General features: G+C 39.3%; 1 protein-coding gene across 1 annotated transcript; it reads left to right on the top strand.

Moving 5' to 3' along the window:
* The first annotated feature begins 1,496 nt into the window (after positions 1-1,496).
* LOC135212823 (splicing factor 3A subunit 1-like) lies at positions 1,497-2,097 on the top strand. The gene is made up of 2 exons (XM_064246594.1): positions 1,497-1,708; positions 1,902-2,097. The coding sequence occupies exons 1-2, from the start codon at positions 1,497-1,499 to the stop codon at positions 2,095-2,097; spliced, it is 408 nt and encodes a 135-aa protein (XP_064102664.1).
* Positions 2,098-24,844: the final 22,747 nt, after the last annotated feature.

Below are 24,844 nucleotides of genomic sequence, written 5' to 3'. Positions count from 1 at the left end.
TGAATTTATTGCCGACTCAGCTTCCATATCAGCATTTGATTTGGATGTTTTATTTTTTTTAAACTTTAAACTTCAATTCTTTCAAATTCTGTTTTCATTTAACAAATGGAGCAACCAGTAACAAGAAAGATATATTATACTAATGAAGTTGATGGTGCAGAATCTTAGATTTCTATCTATTTTCACTTAGGCGAGTTTTGTTGTTCATCTTCATAAAACCAAAGGGGAGGAACACAGCTTAAAGTATTTGATAGCTTAAATGTTATTGGGTTTTCATTAATCGTGGGGTTGCAAATGAACATGCATACCTTTGTTATAGATTTTGCATATTAAGAATAGTAGTTCTGAATACAAGACATTTTGTTGAGCAATTTTGTTTTTCTCTTTCTAGGTGGGACTTACAGCCCAGTTTGTGGCACTTAATAATGGCATACAGTTTTTAACAACACTAATGAACCATGAGCAGCACAACAATAAGTTTGATTTCCTGTGACCTCAACATTCACTATTCCAAACTTGACCCATTTATTAGAGCAGTACACCAAGGTCTTTAGAGCTCCAAAGGATCTCATGAAGCAGCTCAGGGTCATCAGGCTGTCACGAAGCAGGTGGGTGTGAATAACTGTATGTTTTCATAACCAAGTTTGCATCTTTTTCTTGCATTTAACCAGCAACAAGTTCTCGGTCCAAAAATGACCAAGGAATCTTAGATAAAGAGTTTTATAAACTAACATTAATCTCATGGATTTTGTTAGTCAAGTACGAGAAAGAGTTAAGGCTAAAATAATTTTTAAATCCTTGTAGTAGTGTGATGCATAGTGCAGATATTAACTTGAAGAAATGGTGGAGCCACACTTCTAGACTCACAGGGCTTGCTTGAAGGATTTGTTCCAGTTTAATGGTCGAAATTTGGAGCAACGTAATGCGGCAGCAGAAGTTGGATGGCTAAGCAAGAAGTGTCAGAAAAGAACAGATGTAAAAGTATGAAAAGTGTTAAGTAATACGTACTGTATAGCTTGTTCATATAGGCATTACAAAGAACCTGTAGCAAGATATTTAATGTGCCATGGAAGACATGAACTGTGTAGTGTGGTCATAAAAAAAATCATTGCTTTTTAATTATCCTTCTCAGTCTCAGCATGATAGGTTTCCAAATTCAAACTGCCTCTCTGGAAGAGATGAGTCAACTGTTAGGGTTGACAATAAAATACCAAATAAAGAGGGTTGCACCTTCATTTGGTGTCAACTATTTTATTTCTAATAAAATCGATAGTCATTTTGTGCAGGTTAACAATTGCAAAATTTTCTTATTTACATTTTCTCTGTTTATTATTTATTACCATAGTATTGTTATGAAGTTGATTGTTATGTCTTTCTGTTTCCTTTTACTGGTTGTGACCACCCATTACCTCTTTTTGACCATGGGAATTGTAAACCTGCAGTGTTTACTTTTAAATTTTGTTTAATCATAAAATTCTTGAGCTGTCATCATTGAGATGTACTTGACTGAGGAATATCTTCCCCCACCTCCAAAACCCTCTGTGGTAACTCCTCAACCTGTAATGGCAGTTAATATAAGAGGTCCAATGCCTTCTGTAGCACCTGTAATGGTAGTACCACCTGTAATGATGGCTCCTCGTCCTGCAAGCTTCATGCCTGGCCCTCATGCACCCCATGTTCCAAGAATTATGGTCCTTCAGCCACCTCAGTCAGCAGCCCCTCTAGACCACCACCACATGGTCCTCCAATGGGTGTGGTTGGTGTGGACAAAGATGATGAAGGACCTGCTGCAAAGAGGGCATGAACAGAAGAAACACTTGTCCCAGAAGAAGATTGGGCAAGACGGTTTCCTGGTCCCGTCAAATTCCAGGTTGCAGTTCCTCAGGTTTCTGATAAACCAGAATAGCGCCTGATGGGGCAGACACTTTCACTGACCTTCCAGTAACAGATCCAGTATCTGTTGTTAAAGCTAAACCTCATGAAGAAATTGGTTTGCCCCCAGGTAAGCATAAGTTGGCAAGAGATGGATTGTTCTTCAAGGATTCACAGTCTTTGACTTATTACAATGTTGGATCTGGAACTGTTATTCACAGTTGAAGGAACGTGGAGGACGTAAGAAGTAAAAGATATGCATTTCATTAGTAAATATTACCACCTCATTCAGTTTTTGGTTTCAACTTGACAGTTGACTTGTGAACTTGAATATCTAGGTCACACATTTTATACTTTAAAAATTCTTATGTCACAGGTTGTATTGACTTACCACAGTAATCATTTATTTGTACAGTTAAAATACAAGCTTGTTAACTTTCAGCAAAATTTAAGTGGCAGTCTTATCTCAAAGGAAATGTATTAAAAAATGATATTGTTAGTATACAATAAAGTTTTGTACATACTTACCTGGCAGATATATACTTAGCTTAGGTCTCTGACGTCACGACAGAAAATTCAAAAACTCGCGGCCACACGCTACAGGTAGGTCAGTGTCTACCTTACCCGCCACTGGGAGGCGGGTGTAAGAACCAGTCCCCCTTTCTTGTCAGGTTATTTTCTTCCACCTGTCTCCGAGGGGAGCTGGGCGGGCCATCAATCGTAATATATCTGCCAGGTAAGTATGTACAAAACTTTATTGTATACTAACAATATCATTTTTGTACATGAACTTCCCTGCCAGATATATACTTAGCTGATTGACACCCTTGGTGGAGGGAAAGAGACACATACTTACTTAGAAAGTGGGGACAACACATGTTAAAGGAATAAATAATATAAACCTCTGGTTCTTACCTGATTTAGGCAGAAGACTTGATAGTTACTGTCTATTAGTCTGCGTTGCTAAAGAGTCTCAGCGAGGGCGTGACCTATGGCTGAAGAACTCTTTGGGTCTACCAATGGGAACTGAGTCCACTTACTTGGCAGAATCCAAGTAGAATCTGGTCAATGGGGATCAACCCGCTTACATGCCAGAGCCTATCACTACCAATTGTAAGGAGCCTCAAGCACAACCGATCACCTAACCAAATACTAACATTAGTATACGAAAGAAGGAGCTGCCTCCTGCAATCTCCTTCGTACAACCAAAAAACTCAAAACTTAAAACTAACAGGGAAAAAGGATAAAAAGGATGTGTTTCAGCTCCCTGCCCCAGCACTGAATCCGCCGATACGTAAGGGCCTAGCCCAAAACACTTTTCATACGTAATCGATACGTCCTTTAGGTAGTGATTAGAGAAGACTGATTCACACCTCCAAAAAGTGGCCTCATAAGGTTTTGTAATGACAAATTCTTCTTGAAAGCCAAAGACGTCGCGATGGCCCGTACTTCGTGCGCCTTGACTTTCAGAAGGTTAAACTGTTGCTGATTGCAAGAAGTGTGTGCTTCTCTAATAACATTCTGATAAAGAATGAGAGTGCATTTTTAGATAAGGGCCTACATGGGGTCCCTTACAGAGCACCAGAGATTGCTTCATTAGCAGCAAGTCTTTTCTTCCTCTGAAGATAATATTTCAGGCTTCTCACCGGGCAAAGAGATCTCTCCTCTTCTGTCCCAACTAAGGAGGATAAGCTTTTGATTTCGAAAGCTCCTGGGCCACGGCGAAGAAGGGTTTTCATTCTTGGCTAGAAAGCCGGAAGAAAAGAGCAAACCGCGGAGCCTCCTTGGAAACCTACCTCGCCTTCTAGAGCCTGCAGCTCGCTGACCCTCTTCGCTGACGCTAACGCCCAGAGAAAAAGAGTCTTCATCGAAAGGTCTCTGAACGAAGCAGTATGGGGAGGTTCGAACCTTGAGGACCTCAGGAAGAGCAGCACGACATCTAGACTCCAGCTAGGAACTAAGGAGGAGGTTCTTTTAACCGTTTCAAACGATGCTGATAAATCATGGAGGTCCTTGTCCTCAGAAATGTTTAATCCTCTATGACGAAAAACTGAGGAAAGCATGCTCCTGTATCCCTTGATGGTGGAGCAACAACCAACCCGCATTTTTCCCTCAGGAAGATAAGGAAATCTGCTATCTGAGTCACAGAGGTACTGGAGGAGGAAACTTTATGAGTCTGCACCAGCGTCGAAAAACATCCCACTTCGACTGGTAGACTCTAGATGTGGAAGGTCTACGTGCATTGGCAATAGCCCTTGCAGACTTTGCCGAAAAGCCCTTAGCTCTGACGAGACTCTTGATAGTCTGAATCCAGTCAGACTGAGAGCGGGTTTTTGGGGAGGTTTTTGTGAAACCTGTCGAAGTGGGGCTGTTTGAGCAGATCGACTCTTAGAGGTAGAGATCTTGGGACATCCACCAGCCATTCCAGTACCTCTGTGAACCAGTCGTGGGCGGGCCAGAACGGAGCTATCAAAGTCATCCTTGCTCCCTCTGAAGCTGCGAACTTCCTTAACGTTTCCCCTAGAATCTTGAAAGGCGGGAACGCGTAAAGATCCAGATTCCTCCAATCCATCAGGAATGCATCTATTGCCACTGCTCTTGGGTCTGCAATAGGGGAGCAGTATAGATCTACTCCTCGCATTCCTGGAGGTCGCAAATAGATCGAGATGGGGCCTGCCCCACGTCCTCCACAGCTCCTGGCATACGTCCGCGTGCAGAGTCCACTCTGAGGGAAGGACTTGATTCCTTCTGCTTAGCAGATCCGCTCTGACATTTCTTTCTCCCTGTACGAACCTGGTGAGAAGCCTTATCTTCCTTTCCTCTGACCACAGGAGGAGCGATCTCGCTGTCTCGTACAGGGAGAAAGAGTGAGTCCCCCCTGTTTCCGAATGTAAGCCAGGGCTGTAGTGTTGTCGGAGTTGATCTGAAACATATTTACCCCGTTTTACAGGGGTTCGACGGTCTTGAGAGCTAACCAAATCGCTGTTAGCTCCTTCTTGTTGATGTGCCAGGACACCTGATCCCCCATCCAGGTGCCTGACACTTCTCTCGACCCGAGAGTAGCTCCCCAACCTATGTCCGAAGCGTCTGCATACACACTAGGTTGGGTTCCGAACCTGCAAGGAAAGGCCTTCCTTGAACAATAGAGGGTCTAGCCACCAACGTATCTCCTTTGATCCTCCTTTATCTCTTGCGAAATCTTGAACGCAAAGTCCAGACCTTGAGATTTTCGATCCCAGTTCCTCGTCAGGAAGAACTGTAGGGGTCTGAGGTGCCAACCTTCCTAGAGAAACGAATTGCTCCAGCGAGGAGAGTGTCCCCAACAGACTCATCCACTCCTCGCTGTGCATACATCTTTCTCTAGAAAGATTGCTACCTTCTCCAAACCTCGGGTTATCCTCTCTGGGGACGGATACGCCCGAAAAACCTGAGAAGCCATCAGAATCCCCAGATAGATACGCTCTTGACTGGGGATTAACTGTGACTTCTCGAAATTCACTAGCAAACCCAGAGAAGCTGCTAGATCCAACGTCACTCGTAAGTCCTCCAGACATTTCTCCTTGGATTTGGCCCTGATAAGCCAATCGTCCAAGTAGAGGGAAATCTCACTCCCTTGAGATGAAGCCACTGGGCAACGTTCTTCATCAGTCCTGTGGAATACTTGGGGGCCGGGGGGGGCCGTGGAAAGCCGAAGCATTAGGGCCCTGAACTGAATAACGTTCCCTCCCCACATGAATCTGAGAAATTTGCGAGAAGAAGGATGGATCGGCACATGGAAGTAAGCGTCCTGAAGGTCCAGCGACACCATCCAGTCCCCGGGACGAAGAGCTGCTAAGACTGATGACGTCGTCTCCATAGCGAACTTCCTCTTCTTCACAAAGACATTCAGGGCGCTCACGTCCAGAACCGGTCTCCATCCTCCTGAGTTCTTGGGAACTAGGAACAGGACGGTTGTAGAACCCCGCTGGAAAGAGGGTCCTGAACCATCTCTATTGCCTCTTTCTCTAACATCAGCTCTACCGCTAGAGCGAGGGCTTGATTCATTAGTGGGTCTTTGTATTTGGCCACCAGTGCCCTTGGAGTGGTGGTCAAGGGTGGTCTCGAGATAAAGGGAATGAGGTATCCCCTCTTGATGATCGCGAGGGACAGTTGTCCGCCCCCTTTCGTGCCCAGACATCTGCAAAGTCAGAAGTCTGGCACCCACAGTTGTCTGGAGGACACACGAACTACTTCTTGGCCCTAATAGACCGAGAGAAGGTCCTTCCTCTTCTAGGTGGTCTCGAACCTCGGAGGAAGAAGAGCAAGACGAAGGTCCTCCTCGAAAGGGTTCTTGTCTACTTTGAGCCTCCTTCTTCGTCTTCTGTTGAAACGAAGGTTTGCGGAATTCTAGCCGAGCGAGCTAGCATATCCTGCGTCGCTTTTGCTGATAAACGAGCTCGAGATATCATTAATAGTCTTCTTGGGGAAGAGTTGCGGGGAAAGTGTGAATTACAGAAGGAAGCTCTCTGTGCGTGAGAAAACCGCCTTGGTAGAAAAAAGAAAACGCAGAAAACGGCCCTCTTCTTTACTACTCCTGCCACCAAAAAAAGTGAAGCAATTTCCCCGGAACCGTATCTCACCTGCCTTGTCCATGCAAGACAGAAACTGCGTGGAGGTCTTCAGGCGAAAGAGTGTCTTGCTCTTGAGTCCTCTTAGCCAACACTCCAAGGGTCCAGTCAAGAAAGTTAAAACTTCTAAGACTCGGAACATTCCTTCAGAAGGTGATCCAACTCGCTCATACCCCACGTCGTCTTCGCAGAATTCAGCGCGAGCGACGTGCGGAATCAACCAACGAAGAGAAGTCCGAGTCTGCAGAAGAGGGAAGAGTCAGACCCAAGGGCTCTCCTGACTCGTACCAGAAACCCCATCTTACCGTCAGCTTGGACGGGGGAAAAGAAAAAAAACTGTCTTGCCTCTCTTCTTTGAAACCAACCAGTCGTCAAAGTTCTTCAGAGCCTTCTTCATAAACACTGTAGGCTTCATCTTAACGACTGAAGACTTCTTAGCCGTATTGGTCGTTGAAAATAAGGACGGAGGAGACGGAGGAGCAACGGCCGAAAGAGACTCCCCAAAATCTTGCAAGAGGAGGTCTGTCAGTCTCTTATACAAAGAAACCGAAGCATCCTTGGGCAAATCTTCCTCCGAATCCCCAACAAATTCTTCCGAAGAATGACTCTTGAAGCTCTACTGTCTAGCTGATACTCCCGGAGGAGAGCTAATCCTTGGAGAGCACCTGTTCGAGAGCGCCTACTAGGCGAGCGCCTACTGGGAGAAAAACCACTGGGAGAGCGCTTACACGGGGAGCGCCTACCAGGAGAGCGCCTACCAGGAGAGCGCCTACTTTGAGCGCCCCTCCCAGGGAGAGCCTACTAGGAGAGCGACTAGTTGGAGAGCGCCTAGTTGGAGAGCGCCTACTAGGAGAGCGCCGACTTTGAGAGCGCCTCCCAGGAGAGAGCCTACTTGGGGAGCGCCTGCTAGGAGAGCGCCTACTTGGGGAGCGCCTACTAGGAGAGCGCCTACAAGTGGAGGCCCGTCTGTCGGAAATAGATTCTAACTCCACAGAAGAGCGTCTGGATAAGGGGAGAGCGCCTATCAGGCTCTCTGCGCCTGCTAGGCTCTTGGCGCCTGCCATCCTCAATACGCCTGCCAGGCTCTTGATGCCTAATGGGCTCAAAACCCCTGCCAGGCTCTTGACGCCTGCCACGGGGAGAGAAAACATCCACAGATGAATCCCTGTCAGAAGCGCGGCGCTTACAAGGCTCTGAGCGCCTATCCGATCGGAGTGATCTAAAGGAGGAGAAAGCTTTCCGTTGCCGCCTACCAGGCTCTTGGCGCCTACTAGGCTCTTGACGCCTACTAGGCTCCGAGCGTCCGTAAAAAGGAGAGTGGCCACAGGCGAAGAACTCTTCCTTCGCTCCTGACGAAAAACGAGGCTCTTGACGTCTGTCAAGCTCTTGACGCCTAACTGAAGAGGAGCGGAAATCCTGAGGAGAGAGCCTGTCTGGCTCCTTACGCCTTACATGCTCACAACTCTTGCTGGGAAGAAGAGGAGAGCCTACTCGGAGAAAGATCCGAGCTCCAGCCTGCACTTCTGACCTCCTACTAACAGGCTCAAAAGCTTCTCTAGCCAGAGGAGATTTAGCCGAAGGAACGTTCTTAGACTTCTTCACCGGAAGTGAGCGTCTTCCGACGATGAGAAGTCCCGGCAATAGACTCCGCTAAAGCCGCAATCTGCGCCTGCAGACCCGCCAGGATACGCGCAGGAGATCTCTTAAAACTCCTCTACAGGGGACGAAGTCCGAGAGCGAACAGGAGAAGCGTAACCGGACGAAATCTTGGTTCTCTGCGTTCCACTTCTGGTTCCTTCGCGAAGGATTCGGGGCTGGAAGGAAGGGCGCAAGGATCCTTCCAGGGCCTCTTGAGAGGGCGAGACGACTCCGAGGCGCTCCATCTACGCTGAGGAGAAGGCGACGAAGATGACGAGAAGCACTGGCGCAATAAACTCCTTCTTGGTTCGATCCAAGGCAGCCTGGGAACGAGCAACAGGAACTGCCGAGGGGACGCCTGACCGGTGGGGTTCTCCCTAACTTCCTGCGGCTTTCGACTTTCCTCCTCCACTGGGTCTGGGAGTCTGGAAGAGGTCTAGGCCTAGAAGCGTTAGTGAGCCGGTCAGACGCACCCTCCACTGCACTAGGGGCACTGCACTGATCACTTGCACTATCATCACTCTTACCTTGTCGAGAGCGCGAGGCTCTCCTTACTCCTGATCGAGGCTCTCCAGAAGCAACTTCCGAAAACGAATCTTCGGGTTCAAAGCTGGGCGCAGGGGCTGAAACCGGAGAAGGAACTACTTCTACTACAGGCTCAGCGTCAACTTCACTCACCCTCGATCTACTAGAGCTCCTTGAAGAAGCCTTGCGCACCCTATCCTTCTCTAACTTTCTCACATAAGAAGAAAGAGCCTTCCAACCATCCTCATCCAAATCTCACACTCTTTGCAAGGGTTAATAAAAGAGCATTCATTCCTCTACAAGACTTACAAAACAGAGTGAGGATCTAATGCAGCTTTAGGAAGCTAACTTTACATTCCTTCACTGAACAAACCCTAAATAAAAAACTAGGTTTTCTTAATTCAGAATCATCCATGATTAGAGATATTGTAAGAGAAATCCAAAAGAAAAATCCAAAAACAGTCCAAAAAGCGTATGCCAAGCCAACAACCAAAGGGTACTTCACCAAAATCCAAATCGTCGGCAACGAGAACGAATTTAACTATCGTAAGGACTGAACAACAGGTGTTGTCCAGCCGGCGACAGAAAATAATCTGACAAGAAAGGGGGACTGGTTCTACACCCGCCTCCCAGCGGCGGGTAAGGTAGATCACCTGACCTACCTGTAGCGTGTGCCGCGAGTTTTGAATTTTCTGTCGTGACGTCAGAGACCTAAGCTAAGTATATCTGGCAGGGAAGTTCATGTACAAAAATGCAGTATTGTTATGATAACATCTCATTAAATGTGTTCAAAAATGAAATATTGAAATAACATTAATTACAATATATGTTTTGTAATGTATAAAAGCATACAGTACCATAAAATATGACTACTGCATTCTTGGTAACAGCAGAGAGTACTATTCTTTATTGCCATAAAGTTATTTGTGAGTCCAGAATTTTTGGTAGCTTAAAGTAGCTTTGGTTATAGCTGGACAAGAGAAGCAATATTACATCTGTTGCTTAAGAGTACATTGATGTCACTGACTCCAACTCAGTGTAGTATCAAGGAATTAACTTATATATGCATTCAAATATATGAGTGCTGTATATGCATTTCCCGTGACAATGAATCTGCTTCAGAATTTAATACATTAACACTGAAGTAGGAATTTGTTACTTCAAAAAAATATTTATATATGGTAATTTCATTTTATGAATAATTCTATGTAGTTTCATAACATTAATGTACTATGTTTTCTTGAGTACCATAGTTACTTTTATCCCAATAAACACAGAATGCTTGGAACTGGCATTGCTTTCCCTTACAGGATAAAAAATACCGTTTACGGTATCAATCCTTTAAGTCAACAGTACATATATTTTATCAATTAATCAGTCCTCTAAGTCATCAGCACACTTATATCAATTAACATAAAAAGAAATTGACAGATTACACAAAGTATGAGATTACACAAAGTATGAGATTACTAAGTACTGTGAATACTAGTCATGTAACATTATAGAGTAGCACTGTTAATTGTAATCAACAAACAAACATCAAGCTTACAGATTAAAAGACACTAATTTGAACACCCAGGGACTGGCCTAAGACCTGGCAGTGACTTGAAAGCTTTCAAAAGGTACCCTTTACTAATATATATCTTCACAGCAAATTATCTTCATACAATCATAAGGGATAAAAGTAAGAAAAGCAGCAAAAGCAACTATCAAGACAGTCCCAAAAGCCAGCAAAAGGGTGCATTCAATCCAATAATTATTTTGCTACTCCATCATGGTGCCTGCTTTTATGGTCCTAAACCAAATAGAAGATAACATGTTTAAATCTTCTATAAAAAGACAATTGTTACATAAATTAAGTACTTTTTATTATATAAAAACAATACAAATGCAACTTATTACTTAGTTTAATTACAACCTTCTTTAGATAATGTTCCAGGTTGTACAACATATATAAAAATAACAAGTCATACAGCAGGGGAGAAATCTTAATTCTTGTACAAAACAGTTTTCTGACTGTAAATGCTTAAGTTCCTTCCTGTAAACAAATTTATTAATAAATTTGCTAATTCAACAAGGGGGTGGAAATTGTTCTAGAGCATTATATTGACCAAAATCTGGCAATTAATTAAATATAAGTTGCGTAAGTTGGATGATGGATTCGGAACCTGATCGGTTACAAACATATGGTTATAGAGCAGCACCCAAACTTATCAGACACCTTGAGAGGTCTGGCTTTCTGATAAGAAATAGTCTGCAAGTAATGAAGACTATATTATTGCCTAAATTTGAATATTTCATAAATATCTTACAGTAACAACAATTGAGGCGTCCAGTGCTACAACCCACACTCGCCACAAATTTGAGAAATGCATTTTATCATACATCTGGAATCCCCTTCGTTTTCCTCTTCGAATGGTGTAAGTGAGTGTATATTTTGATGATGAGAATATGGTTCAATTTTGCAATTATATAATCTGTACTTGTGTAAACTTCAGCATTAATTTTGCTCATCAATTTTAGAAAAGTACAAAAGTCTGTTAAATGGAGGTGTTACTAGACACTTTTTTGTCCTTTGTATAAACTGTATCACATCTCAATTGATAACATAGCAAAAACAAATTGTGATAATACACCTGATAAGTACAAAAGTCTGTTAGTAAACTGAGGTGTTATTAGAAGACTTGTTGTCCTTTGTGTAACCGTATTACTATCTATAAACATCTTAATTCAACGATATTTAACGTTCTTGAACAAACAGGCAGTTAAAACCTGAAAAACTTAAGACAATAAAACTGATAATTTCAAACCATATATATACTACTGAATAATGTTAATAAATATAAATATATAAAAGTATATTCTAAAATAGGTATAAAAACAGCTTTCAGTACAAAAATAATTCTACCTTCTTACACAGAAACTCAGAAAGCATGCATTACCTTATACCTGAGCCACAAAAAACAATAATTATTATACTTGAGCATGTCTGTACAGAAATTCTGTAAATTACATTTCTTGGAGTTACAGCGGGGGACACCACTACTTGGCTAGCTATGCAAAAGTGAATAAAAAAAAGCATTCTGCAAAAATAAAATTATTCATCATACGTGTACTCAACATATAAGTGCGAGGCTGTAGATTAATAAATAAAACTACCTGTACTACACAAGCACCTAGTTTGAAGTGCTTAAGAAAACTATGTACGTACATAAAGAGATCTTCACATAATCTAATATGTTCATAAAATGAGTAATGCTGTATGTACGAAAAATATCCCAGCTTTCCCACAAAATATCTTTGCCTTAATGATAATATAAATATTTTACACTCACTACAATGATAATATAAATAATATACAATCACTACAGTCTTTTTGCTAAGCCCAAACTTTTGCCTCAGTCAAATAGAAATAGTACGTACAGTTTATAGCAAGCTGGTAGAATTTTACAAGCCTACAAAAGCAGCACAGTAAATACAATTCAGTTTCTGAATTGTATTTACTGTGCTGCTTTTGTAGGTCCCTTTGACTTTTTTAATGAGAAGAATATAGTAATAGTATATTCTAAAGCTATATGATCACAGCTAATGCTACTTTTGTGCCTTAATATATCAGAATCTTATTAGACTATTTCTCACTCTTGAGTAACAAACATATAAAGTCTGTAGATAAGAGTAAAGCATTTGTCACAGGTGAAAATTAATCACCTACAATTTTTCAGAATACTATGATACTTGATACATATATTAACACAAGGCAAACGTCACTATGATATGGATGCATCCACTATTTTCCCCCCAACAAAAAATAAAAATACTTATGTAATTATGTTTATAGAGATTTTTCTCGAAGCAAAGTGGAATCTCTGTGTAAATGAATTAAAAAACTTTTTGAGTCTCAGCTGAATAATTACCATTCCTAATAAAGCAACTTTCAACAAAAAAGCATGAACTTTTACATTTGTAAATATCCAAAAGTAATTAGAAAAACAAATTGTAACTCATCCAACAAAGAAAGATTTTTTTTTGGTGAACACAAAAGTCGAGTTTTTCTACTGAATTTTCATTCAAGTGTTGTTACCTGATGATCATGGACTGAGAAGAGTGTGCTTAAAGTTCAGTTACGTAAACATAACCAATTACCACAAATCTAGTTTAGAGAAAATAGTATTTTGTTATGAGAAGACCACTGGGACAGGCAACATAACATCAGTGCCGAAGCCATGGACTAGATAATAGAAAAAAAGAATGGGATGGAAAAATAAAAAGGGGACTTAGTCCAAAGATAGAAATATACCAGACTCCTAAAAGACAGGTTACAGTGCTCAAAGCAAATGGGTGATGCTAGAGTACCAAGCATCATTGGATGTCTCAGGCATCATTAAAATTGAACAAAAGTGCATACAACCACCCAAATCAAAACCAAAATACTATATTGAAACATTTATGAGAGTGTGCATTGAAATACATCAGATGTGCATTGAAATACGTCAGATCAACTTTATAAGTTCACTTATACATTATGACTTTGCTTACCTGTTCAAAACTCTTCTTTCAACATGCAACGTACAGTTTTCAAGACTTATGCCCTTTCATTTGATGACCAGTCATAAATTAGGTAACGTACTTTCCACTTCTTTGATTCTAAAATCTTTTCTAGACCTTCTATTTTCTCTGCAAATGTGACATTACGGGATACCCATCGTAAGATGTCTTCAGCTGAATCTCCAAAGTCAGAAGCATACCAACGCAAAAGTGATGACAAGTAAATGATACCATTTTCCACATCAATCTTTAGTGCTTCATCTGTTTCCAAATATGCTTCTGTTGCTACTCTCAGCTCATCATTGATATTCTGTAATTTGTAAAAATCCTTAGAACCACTAACAATCTGGTAAAAAAAGCAGAAATGCTTAGATATTTGTAACAATTTCACATGTTGCAACATACTATGAAATAATGGTTACCAAAATCTGGAAATTAGTCTGCTAGCATTTAGTATTCCCCCTAGCTTTTCTAATGTATGTTGAACATTGAAAGGACAAATATTCAGAAGTTATGTCAATTCAGAGTCTATTAACTCTGATCCTTTGAGATAACAAACAGTTAAAGTCCCATCCCTCGATATTATGATGTCGAGTGACATTATCCATATAACAAATTCATATACTACAAATGAAGAATGCTGGAGGATAGTTTGATTCTATCACCTATAGCTAATCAAAGGGAATTATCATTAGACCACTCGCAAATAAACATATAAAAGTTATGGATCCCTCAAAAATCTAAGGGCTTAATATGCACTGTCCAGTACATCAAGTGGGGTTGGCTATGATGTTTATTTTCAACAAAATTCCTGTGAAAATCAATGTTTTCATAAAAAAAAATTTCCTTTTTTCATTCTGTATTTCAGCCTAATCACTACCAAAACATCACTTTAAAAATACTAAGTGCAATGTATACGGTAAATCCAGAAGTGAAGCGACAAATTTCAGAGGATATCGTTCGAAATTCACTAACTGGCAACTACAACTCGTAGCTGAAAATCTCTGTCAAGCAAAATAAAGCTAACATATGATGCACAAATATCAAATCTATGATATTTATAACAATCATTAGAAAATATTACGGCAATAGTAATTATTTTAAAGTATAGTAATTACTTCAAACAATAGAAACGAAACAATTTGAAATTCTCGCTCAACACAGGATTACCGACATTACCAATGTATATTTCGAGCAATGTGGAAACAAATATTAAATATCACGGTGTATTATCAATGATTTTAGCGAAGATGGATAAAACCATGCAAGTATCAATAGAATTTAAAGGGAAAATCTCTGCTACATTAAACAATCAACCATGAATGCACCTAGATTCAATAGAGAAGTTGGATGTGGTTGGTAGTTCTGACTCTAGCTTCTAGGACCGAGCATAAAACACCATCTTCGAGAAAGGCTCTGCTGCTGCTACCTTCAGGTGACTAGGCCTATAGTTCCGGGCATTGCAAGGCTTACAATGCAGGGCCACTGTCTGTTATTTAGTCAAAGATAGAACCTTCAGGACCGACACCAGGACCTGTCCTTGCACCTGGGAAACAGAACGCGATTATAAAAAAAAAAGAAAAAAAAAAAAAAAGACGGTCGCAAGCAACCAGTACACCCGTAAAATCACCACCAGGTTAAGTAGGGAGACGACAGACCCCAACCACCCCTCCCCGCCTCTACCTCTAGCGTTACCCACGTCCCACAATACTAACTCCACCTTTTTCACTTCAACCTTTTACCTCAAATCTTCGAATCATATCCCAACTGTGAAATTTCAGACTGAATTTGCGTAAGTGGGCATATCATAAAGGAGTGATATCACCCAAATTCATATTTCCACGGGCAACCAGTAATCACTTCGATCCAGTCAAGCATTATTGTATAACAGAAATTTATGACTTTTTTGGATAATATATATATTATAATATATATATATATATATATATATATAATATATATATATATATATATATATATATATATATCTCTAATAAAAGGAGCCCATAAAAACACCAAAATAGAGAAAAAGTTACTATATTTTCAGAGACTGCTGTACTTTTTCTCTATTTGGTGTTTTTATGGGCTCCTTTTATTAGATGGAACTCTGTTGTTACAGAACATTTTTTTCCAGTCATATATATAAAATATATATAATATAAAAACCAAAAAAGTCATAAATTTCTGTTATATCAATAATCGCTTGACTGGATCGAAGTGATTACTGGTTGCCCGTGGAAATATGAATTTGGGTGATATCACTCCTTTATGATATGCCCACTTACGCAAATTCAGTCTGAAATTTCACAGTTGGGATATGATTCGAAGATTTGAGGTAAAAGGTTGAAGTGAAAAAGGTGGAGTTAGTATTTTGGGACGTGGGTAATGCTAGAAGTAGAGATGGGGGGGGTGGTTGGGGTCTGTCGTCTCCCTACTTAATCTGGTGGTGATTTTACGGGTGTACTGGTTGCTTGCGACCGTCTTTCTTTTTTTTTATATAGCGATTCTGTTTCCCAGGTGCAAGGACAGGTCCTGGTGTCGGTCCTGAAGGTCTATAATATATATATATATGGATATGGGGTATATATATATATATATTATATATATATATTGATATATATATATATATATATATATATATATAATATATATAAATGAAACAGCACCCGAGCATGACCAATAGGCCTAGCGCTCGATTCTTAAAACAGACCTCTGGTTATTCCTGACTTAATAAAAAGGTCCTGAGAGACAGAGAGAGAGAGACAGAGAGAAAGACAGAGAGGGAGAGAGAGAGAGAGCATAACAGGAGATACGCGAACTAAAATAATGCTCGCCAAGCATAGTCACACCATAATTATAACCAAGCGCATATAACCAAGTTATATACGCTAAACGCGCATATAACTTGGATTTCGTTTTTTTTTTTTTTTTTTTTCTTGTTACGCAACTTGTGTCTTATTTATATTTCATTTAATCAGATGCTAAACTTCTCTGTGCGTCATCAAAAGAAATCATAATAACTTTCGATATAACGCTATAAAAGCAGAAAGATAATTTACAAATATTAGGCCAATGCTTAAGCACTCGGTTCCTGCTGCCACTCTATGGTGAACACTTGATATCACACTTTGAGAGCCGCAGATGTTTCTTTGGGGAAATTCTTTTTCTTTTCTTTTTTCTTTAAATAAACAATTATTGAACTAACACTGATCATTCACTGGGGAAATACTTTCTGCGCTTATACAGTTAATCACTGATACGTATTATCAGATAAATAGGATGACAATAATTGGAATAAATATACTAACTGGCAACCCCACAAGTTTCTAAAGACGTACGATCAATTCTGAGATTTGTCGCTTCACTTCTGGAACTTACTGTACAGTAAGTTCCAGATGTGAAGCGACAAATTTCAGAATTGATCGTACTTCTTTAGAAATTGTGGGGTTGTGAGTTAGTATATTTTATTTCAATTATTGTCATCCTCTTTATCAGTAATACGTATCAGTGATTAACTGTAGAAGCACTGAAAGTATTTCCCCAGTGAATGAACAATGTTAGTTCAATAATTGTTTATTAAAAGAAAAATAAAAAGAATTTCCCCATAGAAACATCTGCGGCTCTCAATGTGTGATATCAAGCGTTCACCATAGAGTGGCAGCAGGAATCGAGTGCATAAGCATTGGCCTAATATGATTTGTAAATTAACTTTATACTTTATAGCGTTATGTAGAAAGATATTATGATTTCCTTTGATAAAGCACAAAAAGGTTTAGCATCTGATTAGATGAAATATAAATAGGACACAAGATGATGAAAAAAAAAAAAAAAAAAAACGAAATCCAAGTTATAAGCGCGTTTAGCATTGGCTACATAGTTAGGCCTATTCAAGAATCAAGGAAATATATTTTCCAGCATGTTAGTTAATAATTTAATCGATTTCCTCAATTGTGCAAATTTTTGCATGTAGAATTGCGTTCAGGATCGCATCAAACAAATATTTTCGTAGGTTTCCGCATTTTTTTTCAGTGCATAAGTGAGACTATTCTTGTCCATACGATCCGGAGTGTGAATATGTTTGGCGAGCATTATTTTAATTCGAGTATTTCCTGTTGTGCTCTCTCTCTCTCTCTCTCTCAGGACCTTTTTATCTAGTCAGGAATAACCAGAGGCCTGTTTTAAGAATCGAGCACTAGGCCTATTGGTCATGCTCGGGTGCTTCTTTATACACACACAAACACACACACACACACACACACACACACACACACACATATATATATATATATTATATATATATATATATATATATGCACCCAAAAAAACTCATAAATTTCTTTTATACAATAATGCTTGACTGGAACCAACTGATTACTGGTTGCCCGTGGAAATATGAATTTGGGTGATATCACTCCCTTATGATACGCCCACTTACGCAAGTCCAGTCTTAAATTTCACGGTTGAAATATGATTAGAAGATCCTGGTTTAAAGCATAGATATAAAAGCCTAGATGCCGCATCGGCCGGCCGGACATACGTCATCAAGTCCGCCATCTTGGCGCGGTAATTCAAACAATGTAGCAGGCTGCAGTATATGACGTTTTTTCGCCACTATTCGCTTAATATTGCACGGATTTTCTTGTCTGATGGTTCGTTGCAAAGCTTACATAATTCCCTACAAGGATCTAATAAAATAAAGTTGTTCCTTATTGTTTGAAAGTTAACTTGCAATGATTTTGTTTTGTTAGCAGTAAGGGGGAAGGGGGGCTAGTTGTACACAAATGTTAATATTTACCCATAACTATTGCTGTAAACAATAATTTGAAATGCTGCGATAAGACAGATTACTAAAGTAGGCCTACAACTATGGATCTGTGCAACTTAAGTAAAATCTTTGTCTCTCGAAGTGCTCTGTTAAAAAATCCCCCAATATAATTTTTGGCACAGGCCTACAAGTTTAAGTCATAAAACTGTAGGGTTGAGCCTAAAATAAACTACAGTAGGCCCTAGAATAACTAGGATTTCTGTGTTATCTAGCCTTTGCATCTCTGCCTGCTCCTTTGAGCCTGGGGGGGGGGGGGGGTGGGGGGGGGGGGGGGGGGGGTTCTTCCAATTTTTTGAACGGGATGCTCCTCAGTGAATTCTGACCTCTAGACCTGGCTTTGGAAAATTTAGGGGGTATCAAGAGACCTCGTCTAGTGGCAAAAGTGACCTATCTCTAGACCTAATTTTATATGGTGAAATAATTATATAGAACTTAAATTTTTCACAAAACTACCTTTAATTTGCTCAGACTAGGATATATCATTATGGCAAGCATTAACAGTTCAGTATAGCTCATCTCTAGACCTGTGTTGTCAAGGACCCAAATTATTATACCTTATTTGGGATAAGGGCCTGGGCCATCTCTGTACTTCTACCCTTCCAGAAGGGGACCCATCTATAGACCAAAATTGCCAAAATGAGCCAATCCTGACGAGCAACCCTGTATACCCCGTCATAGTACCTCCCCCCGCCCCCCCACGACCGAGCCTTTCAGCCTAGGCCACAATCATAAGGCCAGTCTAATTTTTTTTCAGCTAACTGTTCATTGGTTTGGTCACACATGTATAAATTTAAAGCTATGGGTGGCCTTATGGGTCATTAAGCCTATACTTTGAAGTAACAACTCTCAAAATGTATTGCACAATGATTTATTTTCATGATATTTGTTCTTACATTGAATGTATATAGAACATTTATTGTACATCTGTGCATTTATTTATAAATATTCCCAGCAGTTAAAAAAGTTTTCTTTTTTTCATCGCGGTTTCCAACAGTTTAATGATACTACATTGTAATGATAATCTATATGCATTGATATGAAATTAGCAGGCTATATCAAAACATCAACAAAAACTCATTATGTGCCTTGCTTGGCCATTTAGTTCTTATTACAAGGACCAGATTAACATTTTAATAATACATAGCTATAATGCAGTGAAAAAAAATCTAGAAACATCAAATTAGCGTCCAACATACACGATTTACCCTATTGACCTAATGGCCCTTAAACAATATTGTTTTAACCATTTTTTTCGTAGGCTGTCTTATCACAGCATTTCAAATTATTGATTACAGCAATAGTTATGGGTAAATATTAACATTTGTGTACAACTAGCCCCCTTCCCCCTACCTGCTAAAACAAAGTCATTGTAAGTTAACTTTCAAACAATAAGGAACAACTTTATTTTATTAGATCCTTGTAGGGAATTATGTAAGCTTTGTAACGAGCCATCAGACAAGAAAATCCGTGCAATATTAAGCGAATAGTGGCGAAAAAACGTCATATACTGCAGCCTGCTGCATTGCTTGAATTACTGCGCCAAGATGGCGGGCCTGATGACGTGCGCCAGCCTATTCAGCTAGCGGCCGATGCGGCATCTAGGCTTTTATATCTGTGGTTTAAAGTTGAAGTGAAAAAGGTGGAGTTAGGACTGTGGATAGAGATAGAGGTAGAGGTAGAGGGGGGAGGGGTGGTTGGGGTCTGTCGTCTCCCTACTTAACCAGGCGGTGATTTTACGGGTGTTCTTGTTGCTTGCCACCGTCTTTCTTATTTCTTATATAGCGAGTCAGTTTCCCAGGTGCAAGGACAGGTCCTAGTTTCGGTCCTAATGGTTCTATCATTGCCTAAATAACAGACAGCGGCCCTGCAATGTAAGCCTTGCTATGCCCGGAACTAGGTCTAGTCACTTGAAGGTAGCAGCAGCAGTTAAAGCCTTTCACCAAGATGGTGTTTCATGCTCGGTCCTAGAAGCTAAAATTAGAACTACTAACCACACCTAACTTCTCTGTTGAATCTAGGTGCATTCATGGTAGATTATGTTTAATGTTGCGGAGATTTGCCCTTTACATTCTAGTGATACTTGCTTGGTTTTATGCATCTTCGCTAAAATAATTGATAATGCACTATGATATTAAATATTTGTTTCCACATTGCTTGAAATATTCATTGGTAATGTTGGTAATCCTGTGTTGGACGAAAATTTAAAATTGTTTCGCTTCTATAGTTTGAAGTAATTACTATACTTTAAAATAATTACTGTTACGTAATTTTTTCTTATGATTGTTATAAATATCATAGATTTGATATTTGTGCATCATATGTTAGCTTTATTTTGCCTGATAGAGCTTTCACTTTAGAAAAAAAAAATTTCAGCCACGTGTTGTAGTTGCCAGTTAGTGAATTTCGAACGAAATCCTCTGAAATTTGTCGCTTCACTTCTGGAACTTACTGTACAAAAGAACATTCAAGCTTACGTTTCCCTGTTTAGTTGTTGTTCTTGTAGGACTTAAAAACAAGGCTCTCTGGTCAGAAGTGATGAATATAAATACCAGAGAACTCAATAATCTAATGAACTTGCGGATAAAAACATGAAATAACGTCCTTATCAGATATATAAAGACTAAAACATGAAAACTTACGTAAATAATCAGAGACGCCACAGACCGATTTGATACCATTTGACCGATATACTGTTCAGTTGTTCTGTGACCAGATTAAGCCATTATCAGTTATATAGTATTACGCAGTGACAAATGTCAGTGGGATGCCGTGAGGTGCACATGCGATAGTCTTGAATGGCCCACATCCGAACGCCAACCTAACACTGTGTTCAAGCTAATGACAGAGCTTATAAAATTTTACATTTCAAGGTTGAATGCGATCTACGGAATTTTACTTAAAATTCCCGTTTTCTAGAATGCTAATGTAAGAGTTGACATATTTGTCGAAAGAAGCTTTTTGGTTATTACATATACATATTCAAGGACGATCCAGAACTGTATCGTGACCAAATCCTCAGTATTTGTTTTGCAAAAGTATTAAGGTCACCAAGTGAGATATTTTATAGAGGGTCAGAGCACCGGAATAAATTACAAAAAGATACTACAATGTTATCATGTACTGCTTGAAAGTTATAACGATCTAAAATAAAACGAATGAAAAAGTTTTGTTACCCAACCAGCAATGAACAAAAGTAATCACGAAGCTGGCAAAATCATCTCTGAGCACGTACTGCCAGAGGGAAGAATATAGTAGCCTAATCTAGTAATTAGGCTGATTATTACTACTATACTCTGTTTTTTTCCATCTGTCCATCAGCCTGTGGTGGTCGCGCATGGTAACACTGCGCCCCGGGCTTTAAATAATATCCTGTTTCCAATATTAACGGTGTAATTCGCATACAGTAAATTATTAAAACACTTTTCAGTTGCAAATGTACACCCAGATATCCTTTTATTTACCTAAAACTTACACATAGCGTAACTATTTAAAGCCCGGGATGCAGTGTTACCATACGAAAACAACACAGGCGGATGGACAGATGGAAAAAAACAGAGTATAGTTAACTGAACTGATTTATTCGCATGAGTCCATAATATGAGAAAGAAGATTCTTATCTCTGACATTGACTCAGGGTGAAATTACAAAGCTAACCATAGCACCTTTGAAGGTCTCCTCTTAAAAATGCAATAAAACTCGTAACTGGCAACTCTTTCTTGCTGTTTACACAACATTGCCATAACTCAACCATCGGTAGCCTAAAGGTAAGGAGACCTAGACCGATATACACCAGTCTATACCTTCCATCAACATGTTTGTAATATTCGGCTAGTTTACAAAACTTTCAATCTTATATTTACTGCCTAGTCATACAAAACCTATTACTAATGTTACGGAGAGAAACAAAAATGGGTTGGGAGAGGGGATTCAGCACTACTAGGTTACGCTAATGGTTTTTTTTAGCGGGTGATTCTGATTCATGTGAGCAGACGAACTGCAGGATAATCGTCCATATCAAGCTATTCTTCTTCTTCAATAGTCTTCTAGTTTTCGATGAATAAGATACAAACCGGCACTTCAATAGCAGTACGCCTTGTAATGGTGAAAACACAAGTTAAGTAGAGTGGTGGTCGAGATTTCAGCTTGACAGTAAGATGTTGTGTAGCAAAACAAAGTGCTAACGAGCATTTAATTGTAATCTAATCTTGATCTAAAAATAATTACATTCAATACAGTATAAGAAATAACTTTTAATTTTATTAAAAAAAAATTTTAAGGAATTTAAATGAACGATGCAAGCTTTTTAACGATATACCAGTCAAAAGTAAAATATAGATCTACATTTGATTCAATTGCTCTGACAATCTGTGGGCCACGACCAGATTTAAGTTCAAGTGGCCCAGTTTTGTGGTAATTTAAGTTACCTTCAAAAGTAGGAAGAGATTATTCTGAATGGGGAAACCAATAAAATCAGGTGACTGAAAAGCGAAAAATAAAAGATATAGGGAAACAGTCATGTACAAAAGTGTACAAATAAATGTTAGTAAAACATTGTAAAATAAACTCTGTAAAGTTTATATATATAATATATATATATATATATATATATATATATATATATATATATATATATATATATATATATATATATACAATGAAGTACGAATATAAAAAATTCACGTAAGGTGATTGAAACCCGGCTTTCACTCACCTTCTTAGTAGATTGTAGATTTTATGATACATACATACACACACACATGTATATATATATATATATATATATATATATATATATATATAGATATATATATATATATATATAATATATATATTATATATATATCAGGATAAATCAATTGGCATACGGAAATAACACAAACAATCAGGGTAATCTCTGTGAAGCTTTGAAATAGTGGGATTCTCGATCATCCTTACGAAGTATGAATGAAACCTCATATTCATTGGCCTGTTCACTCGCTAATGAATTGACGCTTGCACAGTTTGAGTTCAACGTTCATCTTATATTTACTTGATTGTATGGTGTTTTAACGTTGCATTATATTTAGCAACAGTTCTGTTTACTTACGAAATCGTTGAAAGATATGCGTTCGTTGGAATGCTTTAATCCAGGCGTTTGGGAGTGCTACCTATACCTTCAGTATATTAATGACGTGTACGAAATAGCAACAGAACAGTAATCGAGGAGATAATTCTGCGGTAGTCACAGCTGTCTTAATATTTATCAGCTCTTTTAACAAAAAGTACCGTGAAATACTAACTCTATAAAAAAAATGTTCATATTTACCTGAAACTTTACGATTTACACACCTGTTGAGAATATATTTATATATGTGTTGGTGTGTGTGTACTAATTTGCCGTTTTTTAATTTATATCTTATTTTCAAAATTATTTCTGACGATACTCCGAAAACGAGTTCGTACGACGATTCTTGCACATTGCTTCCTATATATCCAGATCCCCTTAGCAATTCGCAAAAACCATCCTCCTCTGTAAGATCTCCTTTGCCTCATTTGTTCTTTACATGACCTTTTGGATCGGTCACACTTCTACCTCATTAAAGCATACATATAAACTATTGGCGTCTAGCCGATTCGGTATTTGAAACTTCTCGCCACACAGGCTTTTCTATTGTCTATTCATTTCTTATTGTAGCTGATCCTTCATTGAAGTACTTAAGATACACTCTAGGAATTCTCACCTCCGTCCTGTGCAGTCTTTTTTTTCTCCTTATCCTCGTCAAACTGGTTGTTAGTACCGAGCAGTAAGAATGGCCTAACGACTGTAGGGTACATTTTCACTCAAATCTTAATATTTATTGACTTATCTCCGAATTCCCTCTAATATCTTTTCTTGTCATCCAGGAAACTTAATTTTTCGTAGTATCTATTGACTTTCAACCTGGTTCTGTCACCCTTAGTCATTATAAACTGGGTGTTTGTTTCATTTGGTGACCACCAGTGGTTCTGGATATACTTTTGCATGCTGTGGCTTTTCTACGTGCTTTCATTTTCGTGCTTGCATTTCCTTTGAGGTTTAGTACTCTTTTCACTCTCGTTAAAAGTTACCAATTCTCCTCGTTAGTTCTTCCGTAGATTTTCCCAAAATAACGAAATTTATCTTCATTCGTCAACTCGCTGAAACTTTCTAGGCCAATAGACTCGATAAGAATACTTATAACTAACATAGGAATGGAATGGAATATAAACTTCAGGCCAAGCGCTGGGACCCATGGAGTCATTCAGCTCTTAAAGGGACACTGAAATGAAGAAAGTTTGAAAGATGTAGCAAGAGGAAAACCTCAAAGCAGTTGCAGCATGAAACAATTGTTAGGAGAGGGTGGACAGTAAGATGGAAGAAAACTTATATGAACGGAGTTACAGTAAAATGAATGAAAGGGGTTGTATCTAGGGGTCGAAGGGACGCTGCAAAGAACTAAGTAATGCCTACAGTGAACCGCATGAGGTTCACTAATCCCGAATGAACGAAAATTGACAAAAAAAGAATTGAAAGGTGCAACAGGAGGAAAACCTCGCAGTTGCACTATCAGTCAATTGTTAAAAAGGGTGGAAAGGAAGACGGAAGGAAGAGAATTTGAAAGGAGTTACAGTAAAAGGAACGAAAAGGGTTGCAGCTAAGGGGCCGATGGGGCGCTGCAAAGAACCTTAAGCAATGTTTACAGTATACCGCATCAGGTGCACTGACGGCACTAACCTCCTACGGGGCTAAACAGGTGTTACACACCCTTGCAGGTAACCTATTCCTACATCGAACAAATCCCTCTGGACGTCCATATCTGCTTACTGTAACTAC

This window comes from Macrobrachium nipponense, chromosome 41 (genome assembly GCF_015104395.2).
Source record: "Macrobrachium nipponense isolate FS-2020 chromosome 41, ASM1510439v2, whole genome shotgun sequence".
Classification (NCBI taxonomy): Eukaryota; Metazoa; Arthropoda; class Malacostraca; order Decapoda; family Palaemonidae; genus Macrobrachium; species Macrobrachium nipponense.
This window is presented reverse-complemented; position numbering and strand designations above follow the sequence as displayed.

Bases quoted from the DNA above. Each gene is read 5' to 3' on its own strand.
- LOC135212823 (XM_064246594.1), top strand. From the start codon at position 1,497: ATGTACTTGACTGAGGAATATCTTCCCCCACCTCCAAAACCCTCTGTG. The intron at 1,709-1,901 runs GTCAGCAGCCCC...CTGATAAACCAG, and splicing joins ATGGTCCTTCAGCCACCTCA to AATAGCGCCTGATGGGGCAG.